Source organism: Lutra lutra, chromosome 8 (genome assembly GCF_902655055.1).
Source record: "Lutra lutra chromosome 8, mLutLut1.2, whole genome shotgun sequence".
Taxonomy (NCBI): Eukaryota; Metazoa; Chordata; class Mammalia; order Carnivora; family Mustelidae; genus Lutra; species Lutra lutra.
Genome location: NC_062285.1, coordinates 37,826,064 through 37,844,042, shown reverse-complemented (window position 1 = coordinate 37,844,042; position 17,979 = coordinate 37,826,064). Strand labels below are relative to the sequence as shown.

The 17,979-nt window shown below is 40.6% G+C and overlaps 2 protein-coding genes across 22 annotated transcripts in view; one reads left to right on the top strand and one right to left on the bottom strand.

Annotated features, from left to right (window-relative positions):
• WNK1 (WNK lysine deficient protein kinase 1) overlaps window positions 1-3,351 on the top strand; it is a 156,636-nt gene extending 153,285 nt beyond the window's left edge. For all 12 annotated transcript variants that reach the window (XM_047741436.1, XM_047741425.1, XM_047741428.1 and 9 more), the window contains one exon: window positions 349-3,351. In XM_047741436.1, the coding sequence (XP_047597392.1) occupies window positions 349-666 (318 nt within the window). In that variant the 3' untranslated portion in view covers window positions 667-3,351. The remainder of the gene's footprint in view (window positions 1-348) is intronic.
• RAD52 (RAD52 homolog, DNA repair protein) overlaps window positions 2,924-17,979 on the bottom strand; it is a 38,913-nt gene continuing 23,857 nt past the window's right edge. For 7 of the 10 annotated variants that reach the window (XM_047741445.1, XM_047741441.1, XM_047741439.1 and 4 more), the window contains 5 exons: window positions 6,959-7,155; window positions 6,680-6,816; window positions 5,634-5,726; window positions 5,070-5,285; window positions 2,924-4,621 (listed from right to left, as the gene is read on the bottom strand). In XM_047741445.1, the coding sequence (XP_047597401.1) occupies window positions 4,560-4,621; window positions 5,070-5,285; window positions 5,634-5,726; window positions 6,680-6,816; window positions 6,959-7,155 (705 nt within the window). In that variant the 3' untranslated portion in view covers window positions 2,924-4,559. Of the gene's footprint in view, window positions 4,622-5,069; window positions 5,286-5,633; window positions 5,727-6,679; window positions 7,156-17,979 lie in introns of those variants that run through there. The other 3 variants (XM_047741438.1, XM_047741443.1, XR_007129435.1) reach the window with 3 other exon arrangements.

Here is a 17,979-nt window from a genome sequence, read left to right as displayed (position 1 = left end):
AAATTATTCTAACATCCAGTTACCCTTTTGTCTTTGAATCCCTAGCTCCCTGTTTGTCAACTCGGTTTTTTTCTCCCCTTTTCTCTTACCACCCTGAATTGCATATATATATATATGCACACACACACACACACATGCACATGACTCTGCCCACTTCCAAGCATGGTAGTTATTCTACCCTTATTTGGCAAGTGTAAAGAGACAGTAACTGTGAAAGGTTTGATTTTGGTTTTACTATGCCCTGTAAGGTTCGAACAGCCCCAGTTTGAGAATTCGATTTTGGTACCACCCATTTCCCCTCTGGGTTATACCCACACCAAACTTGACATGCATTTGTTTTGTTTTCAGGGCCCTGGAATGGCAAGGAAGTTCTCTGCACCTGGTCAGCTGTGCATCTCCATGACCTCAAATTTGGGTGGTTCTGCCCCCATCTCTGCAGCATCAGCTACCTCTCTAGGTCACTTCACCAAGTCTATGTGCCCCCCACAGCAGTACGGTTTTCCAGCTCCCCCCTTTGGCACTCAGTGGAGTGGGACAGGTGGCCCGGCACCACAGCCGCTTGGCCAGTTCCAGCCTGTGGGAACTGCCTCCTTACAGAATTTCAACATCAGCAATTTGCAGAAGTCCATCAGCAACCCCCCAGGTTCCAACCTGCGGACCACTTAGACCTAGAGACATTAACTGAGTAGATTTGGGGGCAGGAGATGGAATGCTGAAGGGTGGGTGGGAGGGGGGAAATGGGAAAGTAGCCTATATACTAACTACTAGTGCTGCATTTAACTGGTTATTTTTTGCCAGAAAGGAATGTTTTTAATACTGCTTAGAGCCCTCAGAATTGAGACTGTCCCTCCCCTTTCACCATTTATTGGAGTGGAACAAGAAGAAAAGAGCAGCTTTCTTGTGATGGGGCGGCTTCAAACTATGCTTTCCTGTTTCTCTACACCCAATAGTTAGGGCAAGAAAAGAGAATCATTTATCAGAAAGCAACAAGAGAGCTCAGTGGAAAACCAAACCCATCTGTATTTTCAAATGGGTGGAGCTCTTAATTTTGGTACCCACCCCAAATCCCTTATTCCCTCAAGAATCTAAACCACAAGACAGACAAAACAAACAAAAAAACTATTGGGCTCTCTCCTACCCTGTTCCCCCTTTTTTCCTTTCTTTGTTTCTACTTTTGTTTCTTTCTTTCTTTTTGGTTTAGAACCCAGTGAAAAACACCAGGGGACTGAGGTTTCAACCCTTTCTTATAATAGGTCATTAGTGCTTTAAGCAAATGATATTAGCAGCTTTGACTGCAGCATTAGCAATTAGGAAAAAAAATTAAGTCCCCTGCGGACATGTAACTTTGCCATCAGTTTTGATGTGGAAACACTGTGATATATAAATGTTGTTGGACAACAGTAGTTTTAAGAGTAAAATATGAAAGGTTTAAAAAGTTGGAAAAAAAAAAAAAGCAAGCTCTGTCCTTTACTTATTGAGACACTTTAGCTTTTTCCTTTGTATTTCCATTGTAGTAGATAAATAAATGTGAATGTAAGATTATATAAATTACTGTACTTGAATACTTCTGTTCTCCCAGTATTGCTTGCTGGATATTTTAGTGCCTTGGACTTCTACTGCTTCTGCCATTAGCACCAACTTCTCATCAGACCCCAGGTCAGCAGAGGGCATATGGAAGGATATTAGGTCCATGTGACCCCAGCAGAGGATTATGCCAAAGGGAAACTGAGTGTTTTGTTCTGTTGTTTTGTTTTGTTTTTAAGTCATTCAGTTTTGTCTAGAGCAGGTGTAAGATGAGCAGGGTGAGAAGTTAAGTTGACATCAGTGGTTGAAAGCAGAAAGTTCCTGTTTCAAGAACAGTAAGGAGGGGTGTGGTAACAAAATTGAGCAATTTAAAAGATTAAGGGTAGTGTGTGATAAATGAAAGAAAGACTAAGAACAGGAGAACAGACTTGTCAGGAAGCTGTGTGCTGCCTGGCCCACGGGGTGCCATGAGCCTTACTTAATCGTCAGGCTTGACAGATAAGACCTAGCGGAAATGGCTGAATAGAAAGGGAAGGGGGTGGGGGCTACTTTTTAAGTTGGGAAACGTTGATAGTGGAAAGTCACCGATGGAGAAAGATGCTCTAAGAAAAACTTTGCTTTCCTCTTGTTGCAAATATATCATGCATTTCTCAGCTTGGGGTACTGTATTTTGTGGAAAGTGGACCCACATCTGAATTAAGCACCATAAGACAGAGTGCTTATTCCTATTCATTTCCTGTGTGATGTCCAGATGGTTGCAGGATCATACATCTGTTGTGCCACCTCTGTGTCTAGAACTGCAGCTGATATTCTCACATTCTCATATAAACAAATACTCCCCCGCAACCAATCAGTATTATGTAGTGCTACGCCTAGTTGTAATGGGCAGTTCTGTTATTTTCAGAGCTTTCAGGAAATAACTCTCCTAAATTGGCTATGTCTGGGATCTCTATTATCTGTGAAGATGCAGAAAGAAGCTAGGACTCCTCTAATTTTTTGGGTGCTTCTTCTCTTGAGTCTTGAGTTGGGAAGTTAACACATTTCCAGTCTCTTACCCACCTCAACAGCACATCCTAGGAATCACAATAGGGGGAGCCTGCTTGGCTGTCCTATCCTGTTGTTCCTTCGTGGGCCCTGTTTTCGTCAGTAAGTTAGCCTAGGTCCCGGAGATGCACAGAACACTGAAGGTTTAGGAGAGTAGAAATGAAAAGGACAGGGGTTCCAAGCCCTGCTTCAAAGTTGTTTACTTATTTATTCTCTGCTTAAGATTCTTGGGGAGATGGGAAGAATAAGGATAGAACAAAGAAGGTGCCAAGTAAATGAGAAACGGACCACCTAAGATCAATGAAACTGTACTTTTTACTAGAGGAACGAGGAAACCAAATGCAGCACATTATTATTATTTTGGTTTAATTTTGAGATCTCTTCACTTACACACAAAAAGTAAGAACTGGTTTTATTTACCGTTGATTTTTTTTTTCCCTCCTGTGGATGAAGTAACTAAAGCCTAGAGGAATGAACTAGTGCTACTGAACTGTTTAAATTATTTTTGTGTTAATAGTACACTTTGAGTATCTTTTTCCACATTACAAAAAATCTTTCTGAATTATAAATGTTTTCCTTACATTATTTAACAATGTACACTGTTTAAAAAAACAAATAAACTGAATTCAAACCTTGGGGGTTTCTCAGCAGCCGTTAATTGTACATTTTGCACTAACTCTGGGTGTGGCGCTTCTTGTAAGACTGCGCTTCGTGCTTCAGTTTGTTACCTTTGTAGACTTATTTAATGAAACCATTCGAATAAACCAAACTTGCTTTTGTTGAGCTGTGGGGTTTCATTTCCAGCAAATTCCTTTTTCATGATCTCATTAGCTCAGTTTTGAGTTGTGTACAGTTTATAACTGGATTCCTGATTCCGGGAACTTTTTTAAAGCAGCAGTTCTGAACTAAGATTACGCTTCAGAAAAGGGAGAGACTTTCTTCTGGGGGAAGAAAAAAGGTAAGGATGTCAAAACCAAAAGATGAACACATGACCAGATCCATGTAATGAGAGATACGGTAAAGGGGAAATCACGGTAAGCTACAACCTTTTCATCTTCCAAGGGAATAGAAATGGCTGTGACTACCTTCCTGTACGTTAAAGGAGTTCCCTGCCTCGGGTTCATAGCTTCCCACAAATGGATCTGTGATCTAAAAATTAATAAAAGCCACAGCTTGAAGATTAAAGGCACAGCCCAAGATGCATCTTAAAAAGAACCTGCAAATTCATCATGGGGGCGGGGGGTTATGAAACATTTAAAACTATGAAAAAAGCCCAAGTTAAGATGGGTTATATCTCACATCTGAAATGGAGAAATACAAACACCCACTTGTGTTTTTTGTTACAAAGGAAAGAATTTATTATGCTGTCTTAAAATGCCTTTTCTTTGGCCTTCAATCATTTCCTTGATCAGGAAAAAAACTGCAGGATAGTGACACCATAAACCTATAAACGAGAGATCATCATAGATGAAGACTGCAGCCAGGATAGATGCAAGGTAGCTAAACGTCACTGTAGCTTTTGTTCTCAGGAGGATACACAACACAGTTGTGGACTACAGTAACCCCGAGCCCCACGGTGAAAGGAGGCAGACGTTACAGTTCCATGTAGGCAGTTGTAAAAGTTGGTGCTTAGTAGCATGGCTTATGTTGCTTACAGGACAGGTAGCCACCGGGCATTCCTAAAATTTCTATACATACTAACACAGCAGCTTAGGAATAAATAGTGAAGAAACTCAAGAGCCAAAGAAAAGGTGGTTAATCTCCGAGCCTCCCCCTGCAGGGTGTGACAAGCTCTTTTAAAGCGTGGTTTTCTGACTGCTCAGCTTTATCTGCGGCAGACTCCCAACAGTCAGATCCTCTGGTTAGGGTGAAGCAAGGCAAATCCTTGGAAATAAAGCTCATTCCCTAGGAACGATGAACAGTTTTATGACCAAAAAGTAGTTTTTGAAAGTCCCTTTCTGACAAAGTCAAGGATGTGACCTGAGCCTCCATTAGGATGGATCCAATTTCCTTTTCTTCAAGTCCTGGTTCTTCCCAGTGATATCACAGTTTCCTACAGGAGAAAAAATAATTTAAATGTGGCTGCTGTTATTTTCCAAGTAAGAAAGAAACTGACAGCTAGTAATTTCTGAACTGTTAGTTAACAATCCTAACTTAAGCTAAAAAGCCAAGAATGAAAACTATTACGAGGGCAGAGCCCTCCGTCAACGCTAGATCAAGTTGCAGTAGCCAAACGCGATGGGCCTACTTTAATGAGGAAAGCTCTTCATTCAGTTCGTGGTTAAGCTTCCTACTACTATCAAGGGTTACCAGGGGTTGCACCTCTAGTCAGGACCTCAAAGGAAAAGTTGTGGCTCAAACCAGTTACTTGTCATTTTCTTAGACCGCTGTTCCTCTGGCATGACAGTACCCAACTTCTTCAAATGGAATATCATTCTTCCTTTAAAAGGCATAGACTCAAGCCCAAGTTCTTTTAATTTTTGTCCTAAACACTTCACTACCTGTTACATCTTGGTTGAGGTTGTGAGTTTGCAAATGCGAGGGTCCCGATTTTGCTTGTGGATTCTGGTGGCAGATGTTCTGTGGGGTCCTGTCCCAAGTCACCCTCTGGTTCTTCAGAGCTGGTGTAGCAGAGGTCTGGAGCAGTTCTGGTTTAGACAAGGGCCTGACATCACTGTCACCTGCATCTGGATCCATATCCCACATTCCAAGACTGTCTGCAAGGACCAAGATCATGGGAAAATGCAGCATCGCCCAGTGTTTTCACATAAAGCACTGGGGAAAGCTGGTCCTAAGAAATCCCACACGTGGACTGGGACAGCTCCTGGCATTTCTTTCCCCTACCCCTGAAAGTACACTGGAGCTTCTCTTAGGTCAATAGAGGAGCCAAGTGTGTGTCCTCAGACCTGCCATCAGTCCATTGGGCTCCCTTTTTTCCCAAAACTTCATGGGACTATAAAACAGATAAAAATGAAGATTTTTTTTTTTATGCCAAAAGTGCATGTCATAGGTACTTACTGTCCTTACTGATCAATGCTTAAGTCATGCCCATAGCTCTTACCGACCTGTAAGGAAGTCTTTCTCTGCGAGTGGTTCAGAAACAGCAGTCACAGGGGTGCTGTGCGTCAGAGGTGGTGCTGGCAGTGCTGCCACAGTCACTGGGGGGTGGGGGGTGGGGAAGACAAAGTCACAGAATCACTTAACCGTTGGAGAGAGCCTCAGGAGAGCGAAGCTGCTAGAGTCACACCAGTTTCTAGCAAGCCAGGAGCAGAGAAGATTCCTGATCCCTTGCACAGATCTACAAGACTAGAAAGACTGGATTCTTTTTTCTTCTCACCAAATTGGGGGACGGGGTGGAAGAGTTCATTTCTCCTTAAGCAGCAAAAATAGGTTATTATTAGAAGCTATCTCGTCCTTTCCCCCCCCCCCCCCCAAAAAATCTTAAGCAGAAATTCAAAATCTAAGACCAATAGAAACTGCAGCTCTGGCTGTGGGAGGTCACTCCCCCACAGCCTTCCTGCCAGGAGCTCCTGCAGTGGCTTGGAAGCTCAAGATCCAGAATAACCGTTACTATTAAGAACATCCCCACCACGATAAGTTTTCTTCCCCCTACACTAGTTTGAGCCTGTCAGTGCTGAGGGGAATATTAATGAACTAAACGCGAAGAAAGTCCTCTGAATCTTAGAAGCTGGGCAAAAGTCCAGCTGGTCTGGGATAAGCCCCTTCTTTGTTTCTACTCTGGGAAAGACAAAATAGTCTGTGCTACTACTAAGTTGTCTCGAATAAACTGAAGTTCAAGGATGAAGCATGGCCAAAAGCTCCCATTATCCTCAAACCATTCCGCCTTCTCTTCATAGACCACTCAGAAAGGCTTTATTCTAGCAGACACGGCCAAAGCACCTGAGAGAAATGTTCTCTACCCTGAAATGTCTAGTTCTAGGTTCTCTCAAAGGCCATTTCCTTCCCTTTAAAAAAAAAAAAAAAAGGACGGTCTTGAAAAATGGGAAAATGATCTTAGGCGCTTAGACTCCTCTACGCTGCGCGGAACCCAAGAGAAGTCCTACTGCGGTCTGGTTCGGCCCCAACCCCTGCCCTCACCCTTCTCACACACCCTGAGTCTTCTTCTCAACCTCCCGAGCAGACAGTTGAACTCGCTGCTGCTTCTCCATTTGCTCCCGGAACTGCTGCTGCAGCTGCTTCTGCCGGAGCTTCCGCTGGTAGGTGGCCTCGCTCTCAGCGCCGGTCAGACTTGAGCATCGCGAGAGAACAAGCTGGGGTGATCCGGGGCCAGCGCAGCGAACAGCACCCAGTGCGCCGGCGCGGGCGGTGAACCGGAAGGTACGTTCCACCCCGCGGGGAGGAGAGGAGAGGGAGAGAACCATGACCGTACCGGGAGACGCTGGCCTTCTCTTCCTGCCCCACAGCGTGCGGATCACCCGAGCGGTTCGGTCTGCAAGGAGAGGTCACCTCCTGTGGTTTGGGCGACCCCAGAGCCACGTTGTGCCGGAAGCTGCTGTATCTCGCCTGTTCCACAGATGGTTCAAAATCTTGTCTTTTTGCTTTTGTTAAATCCACTTCAAGAGGCAACTAAGAAGGGCAGAAAGGGGGTAAGTAACTTCTTCCAGCCACACTTCCCCTTCCTTGTCCCTGTCTCAATGACCTAGATTCCTGAAAAATGGCATTTGACAGTCCTCGATCCATCATTCCCTCTAGGTCCTGAGAAGCTCAGACATTGGATCCACACTTCACCTAGTATTTTTATTACAGTAAAACAATTTCATGTTCTACTTTACACCATTCTGTATTGATCAAGTTTTGATAAAAAGGAACCTTTAGGGGCGCCTGGGTGGCTCAGTGGGTTAAGCCGCTGCCTTCGGCTCAGGTCATGATCCCAGGTCCTGGGTTCGAGCCCCACATCGGGCTTTCTGCTCAGCAGGGAGCCTGCTTCCTCCTCTCTCTCTGCCTGCCTCTCTGCCTACTTGTGATTTCTCTCTGTCAAATAAATAAATAAAATCTTTAAAAAAAAAAAAAAAAGGAACCTTTATGATCCAGGGCAAATGGTTGATAAACCCTAATTTGAATCTCTCGTCAGCTGGATCAGTGTGACGCTATCTACTTTTTCACTCTTCTCATGGAAATGATCACATGTAATCTGTGGAGGCCTACCCCTTCTCTGCCCTTTCTCCTAGGACGTCCCCCTAAATACAACACTCATCACTGAAGAAGCCTCAGGTTGCTTCCAATGAGAGGAAGAAGAAAACTTGCAAAGCCCGGATGCAGGGTGCGAGCAAAGGCTCCTGGGAAATCTCCCAACTTGGGGTCGTTCCTGCATCTCACCAAATGTGAGAACTAACGATACTTCATGGCACTGGGCACAGTGTTCTACTTCCAGGCCCTAAGCACTACAGAAACCCAGAGCTTTTCGCTTGGGAGAACTTCTCCCTCAATTCATATTGATAGAATAATTGAAAAGGAGAAATTGAGATGACCACATTTTGATAAAGATAACCTAAAAATGACAACTGTATCATGAAATTTCTTATCTACATTGGAAAGTAAATAAGTAGGTTCAAAATAAAGGAACTTGGGGCACCTGGCTGGCTTAGTTGGTAGGCTACTCTTGATCTCGGGGTCATGAGTTTGAGCCCCCATGTCGGGGGAAGAGATTAAAAATAATAGTAATATATTTTTACTTAAAAAATAAAATAAATGAGCTTGTGCTACAAGGATGAGCACTGAGAACATTATGCTAAGTGAAATTAGGGCCAGTCACAAAAGGGCAAATATGTATGATTCCATTTATATGAAGTATGGACTTAGAGTAAAAAAGCAAGACAAAGTAGAATAGCGGTTGCCAGGGGCCGCGGGGAAGAGGAAGCAGGGAGCTATCGTTACAGTTTCAGTTTTACAAGAAAAGAATTATAGGGACGGATGGTGCTGATGACAAAGGTATTTACTACCGCTATCTGTATACCTAAAATGGTTAAGATGGTAAATTTGGGGTGGGTTTTTGTTATTTTTGTTAAAGATTTTATTTACTTATTTGACAGAGAGAGAGAGAGAGAGCACAAGCAGGGGAAGCAGCAGGCAAAGCTTGGGACTTGATCCCAGCTTTGTGGGATCTTGTGGAACTTGATCCCAGGGCCCCGGGATCATGACCTGAGCTGAAGGCAGACACTTAACCAACTGAGCCACCTAGGCACCCCAGGATGGTAAATTTTGTTATGTATATTTTACTGCCAGGGGAAAAAGTGAGCTTTGAAAAAAGCTTAAAAGACTCACAATGCTAAGTACTGTCAAGGATGTGGAACAGCTGCAGTTGTACAGTGCCATGCAGGAGTCTGAATTTGTACGACCACACTGGAAAACTGGAAGAATCTGCTAAAATGAAACATGCTGTCCTCTGACCTGACCCAGGAATCCCCAAGACAAATGTGTGTGTGTGTGTGTGGTTGTGTGTGCACCAAAAGACGTGTACAAGGATGCTAATAGCAGCCCGATTCAAAACAACCAACAACAACCCAAAAAACTCCAATGTCTGTTAAAGTCAGAATGGACAAATGAGCTGTGCTATGCTCATGTGATAGAAAAGTATACAATGGAAATGCTACATGCAACGTGAATCTCGCAAACATGCTGAATGAAAGCCAAACACAAAATAGTCCATATATTTGGGTTCCCAAACATACAAGGAGTCCAAACTAATTTATGCTGCTCAAAGTGGTTTCCCTTAGTAGTGATGACAAGGGGAGGCCTTGGCAATGACTTGAAGGGACACTACTGAGACTTCGGGGACACTGGTAATGTTTTATCTTGATTTAGATGCTGGTTAGGTGGATGTGTTCATCACACTGAACATGTATGATGCGTGTACTTTTCTACATGTTTACACGTACATCTTAAGTGAATTTTTATAAAGAACAATTTCATTTATCTGAAGTTCAAAAACGGGGAAAAATCTACAAGGCTGGGGCACCTGGCTGGTTCAGTCATTAGAGCATCCAACTCTTGATCTCAGGGTTGCAAGTTGGAGCCCCACATTGGGTGCAGAGATCACTTTTTAAGAAAAGAAAGAAAAGGGGCGCCTGGGTGGCTCAGTGGGTTAAGCCGCTGCCTTCGGCTCAGGTCATGATCTCAGGGTCCTGGGATCGAGCCCCGCATCGGGCTCTCTGCTCAGCGGAGAGCCTGCTTCCTCTTCTCTCTCTGCCTGCCTCTCTGCCTGCTTGTGATCTCTCTCTGTCAAATAAATAAATAAAATCTTTAAAAAAAAAAAAAAAGAAAAGAAAGAAAAAAATTCTATGACGCTGAAAGTCAGAATAGAGAAGTCAGGACAATAGTTACTTTTAAAAGAGAAGTCAAGGTAGTGAATGGGAGGGGGCAAATGGGGCCCTGGGATGCTGGTTTTAGTTTCTTATCTGGGAGATAAGTAACTGTTCACTTCTAAAAATTCATCAGACTGTGCTATTATGAATTATGTAGTTTTCCGTGTATATGTTACACTTCGTTTTTAAAAATCTTTTAAAAAATAATAGAGTAAGAAAAGGAAAGGAGAAAAGGAGAAGGATGTCATCAGAATGGTAGACTCGGAAGCTCCAGGTGCCCCCTCGTCCTAGAGACACTGAGTTAATATACAGACTAGACCCTGTATCTAGTTAGACTACCTAACTAGACACAGACTAGAATACCTTTGTGAAAACTCCAGTGACCAGCTGAGAAGCTACAGGACTCAGGCCAGCATAAAACCAAGACAATTAAAAAAAAAAAAAAAAAAAAAAGACAGGACTCCAGTAAAAGGGGTAGGAAAATTCATGTTATTTTGCATGCCCACTCATGCCCCTGCCCTCACCCAGCATACAGCAGTACAACCAGGAGGAAACTTCCATCCTGAGCTCTCCCCCGGGGATGGAAACACAAGAGTAGACTATGCCTCCACTGTTGTGGCTTATCTGGGAGCTGCCCAAGGCACTGGTTTCTGTCCCCCTGACTTAGCACACCGATGGGACCAGCAGAGTTTAAGAGTCACTAGAAACAGAGATGAGCACCAGACCACACTGGAGCTATAGTGACGCAATCAGATGCCAGGAGGAGAAGGAGATAACAAAACGTTTGAGAGGTCCTAGGACCTCTAGCTGGGCTTACTGGTGAAGGTCTTCCCCTGCACAAAAGCAGTACATAAAGAATGGGACAGGTGGTTGTTTCCTCAAACGCCACATCTCAACAAAAGATCACAAGGCGTAGAAAGAAATAGGGAAATGTGGCCCAAACAGAGGAACAAAATGAAACCAAAAATTGACCCCCCTCCCAAAATGCAATCTATGTGGTACCTAACAATGAATTTAAAATAATGGTCATAAAGATGCCTAATCATCTAAGAGAGCAAACACACAACTAAATGAAATCAAGAAAATTATGCATGAATGAAATGAGAAGAATATCAACAAAGAAAAGCAGCCAACAGGTTCTGGAACTGAAAAATATAGTAACAGCTGAAAAAGTCACTCGAGGGATTTTACAGCAGACTTGAACTGACAGAAGAAAGAATCAGCAACAAGAAGACAGATAATGTGAAATCATCTCATCAGAAAGCAAAAAGAAGAATGAAGAAACATGACAGAGCCTAGGGGCCTATAGGACACTTGTCACACTATATATTAAGAGTCTCAGAAAAAGAGGGGCGCCTGGGTGGCTCAGTGGGTTAAGCCTCTGCCTTCGGCTCAGGTCATGATCTCAGGGTCCTGGGATCGAGCCCCACATCGGGCTCTCTGCTCAGCAGGGAGCCTGCTTCTCCTCCTCTCTCTCTGCCTGCCTTTCTGCCTGCTTGTGATCTCTCTCGCTCTCCATCAAATAAATAAATAAATCTTAAAAAAAAAAAAAAAAAGAGTCTCAGAAAAAGAAACAGAAAGGGGCAGAGAGATTATATGAGGAATTAATGGCTTGGAACTTCCAAAATCTGAGGAAAGAGAAGATACACAAATTCAAGAAGCTCAAAAAACTAAACCTAGGATAAACACAAAAGGCTCATACCAAGGCACATTATAATCAAATGGCCAGAAGTCAAAGATTGTACACTAATAACAAACTACCAGAAAGAGAAATTAAGGAAACAAACCTATTTATAATTGCAACAAAAAGAATAAAATATTTAGCAATAAAAGAACCAAGGAGGTAAAAGACATGTAACTGTGAAAACTATAAGACACTGATGAAAGAAACTAAAGAATAAATGGAAACATATTCCATGCTGTGGAGTGGAAAAATTAATATTGTTAGAATCCCAAACAAACCAAAATAATCTACAGATTCAGTGCAATCCAATGGCATTTTCCACAGAAACACAACAAACAATCCTAAAATTTGTATGGAACCGCAAAAGACTCTGAACTGCCAAAGCAAACCTGAGAACAAGTGGAAGGCATCATGCTACTGGATTTCAAGCTACATTACAAAGCTACAGTAATCAAAACAGCGTGCTACTGACATAAATACAGGAACCTAAAGCAAGGGAACAAAATAGCTCAGAAAGAAACCCATGTTTATACGATCAACAAATTTATGACAAAGCCAAGAAGGTACATGTAGAAAGGACAGTCTCTTCCATAAATGGTGTTGGGAAAACTGGACAGCACATGCAAAAGAATTAAACTAGACCACTATCTGGCACAATACACAAATATACTCAAAATGAAGTACAGACTTGTGTTAAGACCTGAAACCATAAAACTCCTAGAAGAAAATACAGGCCATATGCTCCGTAACATTGGGTTTGATGATGACTTTTTGGATCTGACACAAAAACAAAGCCAACAAAAGCAAAAATAAACAAGCGTGACTCCATCAAACTAAAATGCTTCTGTGCGCCTGGGTGGCTCAGTGGGTTAAGCCTCTGCCTTCAGCTCAGGTCATGATCCCAGGGTTCTGGGATTGAGGCCCGCATCGGGCTCTCTGCTCAGCAGGGAGCCTGCTTCCCCCTCTCTCTCTGCCTACCTCTCTGCCTACTTGTGATTTCTCTCTGTCAAATAAATGAATAAAATCTTTAAAAAAAAAAAAAAAAAACTAAAATGCTTCTGCACGGCAACAGAAACTGCCAACATGGAAAGGTAACCTGTTGAATGGGACATAATATTTGTAAACAATATAACTGATAAGGGGTTAATATCCAAAATATGTAAAGAACACATACAACTCACTAGCAAAAACAGCAAATAATCCAATTAAAAATGGGCACAGGATCTATACAGACATTTTTCCAAAGAAGACACAAAGATGGGCAACAGACACATGATGCTCAACATCATGAACCATCAGGGAAATGCAAATCAAAACCAAAATGAGATACCGTCAGAGTGGCTATAATCAAAAAGGTAAGAAAGAAGTGTTGGAGAGGACGTGGAGAAAGATGAACCCTTGTGCACTGTTGGTGGGAATGCAAACGGGGGCAGCCACTGTGCAAAACACTATGAAGTTTCCTCAAAAAATTAAAAATAGAATTACCATGTGATCCACCAATTCCACTTCTGGGTATTTAGCCAAAGAATACAAAAACACTAACCCAAAGAGCTATCTGCACTCCATGTCCACTGTGGTATTATTTACAATAGCTAAGGTACAGAAATAACCTAAGTCTCCATCCACAGATGAATGGATGCAGAAAATGTAATAAATACATAATGGAATATTATTCTGTCATAAAGAAGGAAATCTTGTATTTCCCATAACATGGATGCACTCTGAGGGAATGAGGGTAAGCGAAATAAATCAGAGAAAGACAAACACCATATCATCTCACTTATATGTGGAATCTGGGGGAAAAAAAGAGAGAGCTCATAGGTACAGAGAATAGATTGGTGGTTGCCAGGGAGAGGCAGGTGGCAGGCAAAATGGGGCTGGGGGGATGTGAAAAAGTACAAACTTAACAGTTATAAGTCATGGGAATATAGTGTACAGCACAGTGATTATAGCTACTAATATTATATATTTGAAAATTGCTAAAAGAGTAAATCTTAGAGGTTCTAAAAAAATTTGTAACTAGCTTTGGTGATGGATGTTAACTAGACTTATTATAATGGTCATTTCATTATATATACAAATATGAAATCATTATGCTGTATACCTGAAACTAAATTAATGTTATATTTCAATTATATCTCAATTTCTAAAAAGTCAAAGAGAAACCTTGAAAGCAGCAAGAGAAAAGAAAATCATCACATACAAGAAAGCCTCCATAAGATTATTAGATTTCCTCTTACCAGCCAGAACAGAATGGAATAATATATTGAAAGTGCTGAGAGAAAAAAGCTCAGTCAACAATATTGTATCCAGCAAAACTATCCTTCAAAAATAGAGAAATTAAGACTTTTGCATAAAAAAGCAGGGGGAGTTCATTTCCACTAGACCTGCTCCACAAGAAATGCTAAAAGGAGTTCTTCAGAGAAAAAAAAAAAAAGATGCTAGACACTAATACAAGGCTACACAAATATAGTAAGTTCTCCAGTAAAGGTAAATACATAGATAAATATAATAGCCTGAATTAATATCCTTTTGGTACACAGAATTTAAATGAAAAAACTTTTAAAACTATATAATGAGGGGCGCCTGGGTGGCTCAGTGGGTTAAAGCCTCTGCCTTCAGCTCAGGTCATGATCCCAGGGTCCTGGGATCGAGCCCCGCATCGGGCTCTCTGCTCAGCAGGAAGCCTTGCTTTCTCTCTCTCTGTCTCTGCCTGCCCCTCTGCCTACTTGTGATCTCTGTCAAATAAATAAATAAAATCTTTAAAAAAAAAACTATATAATGAATATAGAAGTTTTTAAAACAACTATAGTTTTTATAACTGTAAATCTGTTACTGGGTATACAATATATAAAGATGTAGTATGTAACATCAATGAGATAAGGTGGAGCAGGGGTGGATTGTAAAGGAATAGATTTGGGGCGACCCAGGTGGCTAGTTAAGCCACTAATTACACTTAATTAGTTAAGCTAGTTAAGCAACTGCCTTCAGCTCAGGTCATGATCCCAGGGTCCTGGGATCCAGCCCCATGGCAGTCTCCCTGCTCAGTGGGGAGTCTGCTTCTCCCTCTCTCTGCCTCTACCCACCCCAACTTGTGCTCTCTCTCACTCTCTCTCAAATAAATAAAATCTTTAAAAAAAAAAAAAAAGGAATAGTTTTTGTATGCAAGTGAACTTGTTATCAGTTTAAAACAGAATGAATGCTGCAACTTTAAGACATTTTATAATTGCAATAATAACCACATGGAAATTATCTCTAGAATATACACAAAAGGAAATGGGAAGGAAATCAAATCATGTCACTACCCAAAAGTAAAACAAAACACAAAGGAAGGCAGTAAGGGAGGAAAGGAGGGACAAAAAAAAGCTACAAGACATACAGAAAACAACAAAATGGCAACAATAAGTTGTTCTCTAACAATAATACTTTAAATGTAAATGGATTAAACACCCCAATCAAATGACATAGATTGGCTGGACAGATTTAAAACTATATGCTTTTTATTAGAGTCTCACTGTAGACCTAAGGACACAGGCTAAAGATGAAAGGATGAGAAAAGATATTCCATGTAACTGGTACCAAAGGAGAGCAAGGTGAGATATACTAATACCAGGCAAAACAGACTTCAAGTAAAAAAATTGTAACAAGAGACAAGGAGAACATTATATAATGATAAAAGGGTCAATTCACTTAATATGTATAACAATTACAAATATTTGTGTACCAAACAAATATATATAAATATATAAAGGAAATATATATAAAGAGCTCCTAAATATATAAAGGAAACTTTCTCAGAATTGGAAAGAGAAATAGACAGCAACAAAATATAATAATAGCAGGAAACTTTACTATTCTACCTCCAATAATGGATAGAATAAACAGACAGAAGATTAATAATAGAGGATCTGAACATTATAAGCCAAATGGACCTAAACGACATATACAGAATATTCTACCCAACAACAGTAGGTTATAAATTATTCTCAAATACACATGAAATATTCTCCAGGGGAGACCACATGTTAGGCTACAAAACAAGTTTTAACCAATTGCATACAGAAATCATACAAAGTATGCTGACTGATCACAATGGAATGAAACCAGAAATCAATAGCAGAAGGAAAAAGTGGGAAATCCACAAACGTGGAAATTAACAGTACACTCTTAAATAACCAATGGGTCAAAGAACAAGTCAAAAAGGAATTTAGAAATTATCTTGAGACAAATGAAAATAAGACACACCAAAAGTTATGATATGAAGCAAAAGCAGTGCTAACAGGAAGATTTATAGCTTTAAAGATTTATAGACATGAGCTAGTGAGAAAATGAAAGAAGTGGAGATACATGACAGAGAACAGAAATGCAATAGGAAGAAATAAGTGACAAAATAATTTTTTGAAAAGATCCACAAAACTGATAAACTCTTAGCTAGATTAACTAGAAAAGAAAGAGAGAAGACTCAAATAACTAAAATCAGAAAGTAGGGACATTACTACTGATGCCACAGAAATAAAAAAGATTATAAGATGACCAGGGGCGTCTGGGTGGCTCAGTCAGTTAAGCCTCTGCCTTTGGCTCAGGTCATGATCCCAGGGTCCTGAGATCGAGCCCCATGTTGGGCTCCCTGCTCATCAGGGAGCTTGCTTCTCCCTTTCCCTCTGCCTGCTGCACTGCCTGCTTGTGTATGTTCTCTCTCTGTCACATAAATAAATAAAATCTTTTAAAAAAAAAAAAGAATACTCTGCACAATTATATACAAACAAATCAAATAACCTAGAAGAAATGGACAAATTCCTAGACACATACAACCTACCAGACTGAATCATGAAGAAACAGACAATCTGAACAGACCAATAACTAGTTAGGAGGTTAAATGAGTATTCCAAAACCTACCACCACCAACAAAAAACCCCAGAACCAACTGGCTTCATGGGAGAATTCTACCAAACATTTAAAGAATTAACAGCAATCCTCCTCAAACACTTCCAAAAGCTAAAGTGGAGGGAACACTTCCAAGCTCATTCTATAAGGTCAGTATTACTATGATACCAAAGTCAAACAATGACACTACATAACACTTATCATGATGAGCACTGAGTAATATATAGAATTGTTGAATCACTATATTGTACATCTGAAACTAATGTAACACTATATGTTAACTGGACTGGAATTAAAATTTTTAAAAACTTAATAAAAATAAAACAAACAAAAAAACCAGTGATGTTACAAGAGAAAAACAACACTTTGAGAAAACTACAGAAAAATATTACGAATATTAATACAAAGATCCTCCAGGGGCACCTGAGTGGCTCAGAAAGATAAGCAGCTGACTCTTGATTTCAGCTCAGATCATGATCCTGGGGGTCATGGTACTAAGCCCCAGGTTGGACTCCATGTTCTGTGGGGAGTCTGCTTCTCTCCCTCTCTCTCTCTGCCCCTCCCCCAGCTCATGCATGTGCGTGCTCTCTCTCTCTCTAATAAATTAACTAAAAATTCTTTTTAAAAAAATCTTCCAAATACTAGCACACCGAATTTAATAGCATGTTAAAAGAATTATATACCATGACCAAGGGGTATTTATTCACAGGATGTAAGGATGGTTCAACTCCACAAATCAATCAATGTGATACACTACAGTAACAGAAAGAAAGGACAAAAGCACATGCTAATCTCAATTAATGCAGAAAAAGCATTTGTTAAGACTCAATACCTTTTCACAATAAAAATATTCAACAAACTAGGAATAGAAAGAATATACCTCATCATGAAGGCTATATATGAAAAACGCACCACTAACAACATACTCAATGGTGAAAGACTGAAAGCTTTTCCTATAATATCAGAAGCAAGGCAAGGATGCCCACTCTCACTACTCATACTCACATATTGGAAATCCTAGCCAGAGCAATTAGGCAAGAAAAAGAAATAAAGTGGAAAAGAAGTCAAATTATCTCTAGATGCAGATGACATGATCTCATATGCAGAAAACCCTACAGACTACAAAAAAATTGTTAGAATGAACAAATTCAGTGAAGCTGCAGGATACAAAATCAACACACAAAAATCAGTTCTGTCTATACACTAGTAATGAACAATCCAAAAGGAAAATGAAGAAAACAATCCATCTACAATAGCATCAAAAAGAATAAAATACTTAGTAATAAACCTAACCACCAAGAATGTGAAAGACTTCTACACTGAAAACTGCAAAAAGGTTGTTGAAAATAATTAAAGAAGCAACAAATAAATGGAAAGACACCCCATGTTCATAAAAGTTAATATGGTTAAGATCCCCAAACTACTGATTCAATACAAACCCTATCCAAATTCCCATAGCATTATTTGCATACACAAAAAAAATTTCATCCTAAAATTCATATGGAATCTCAAAGGAATTCA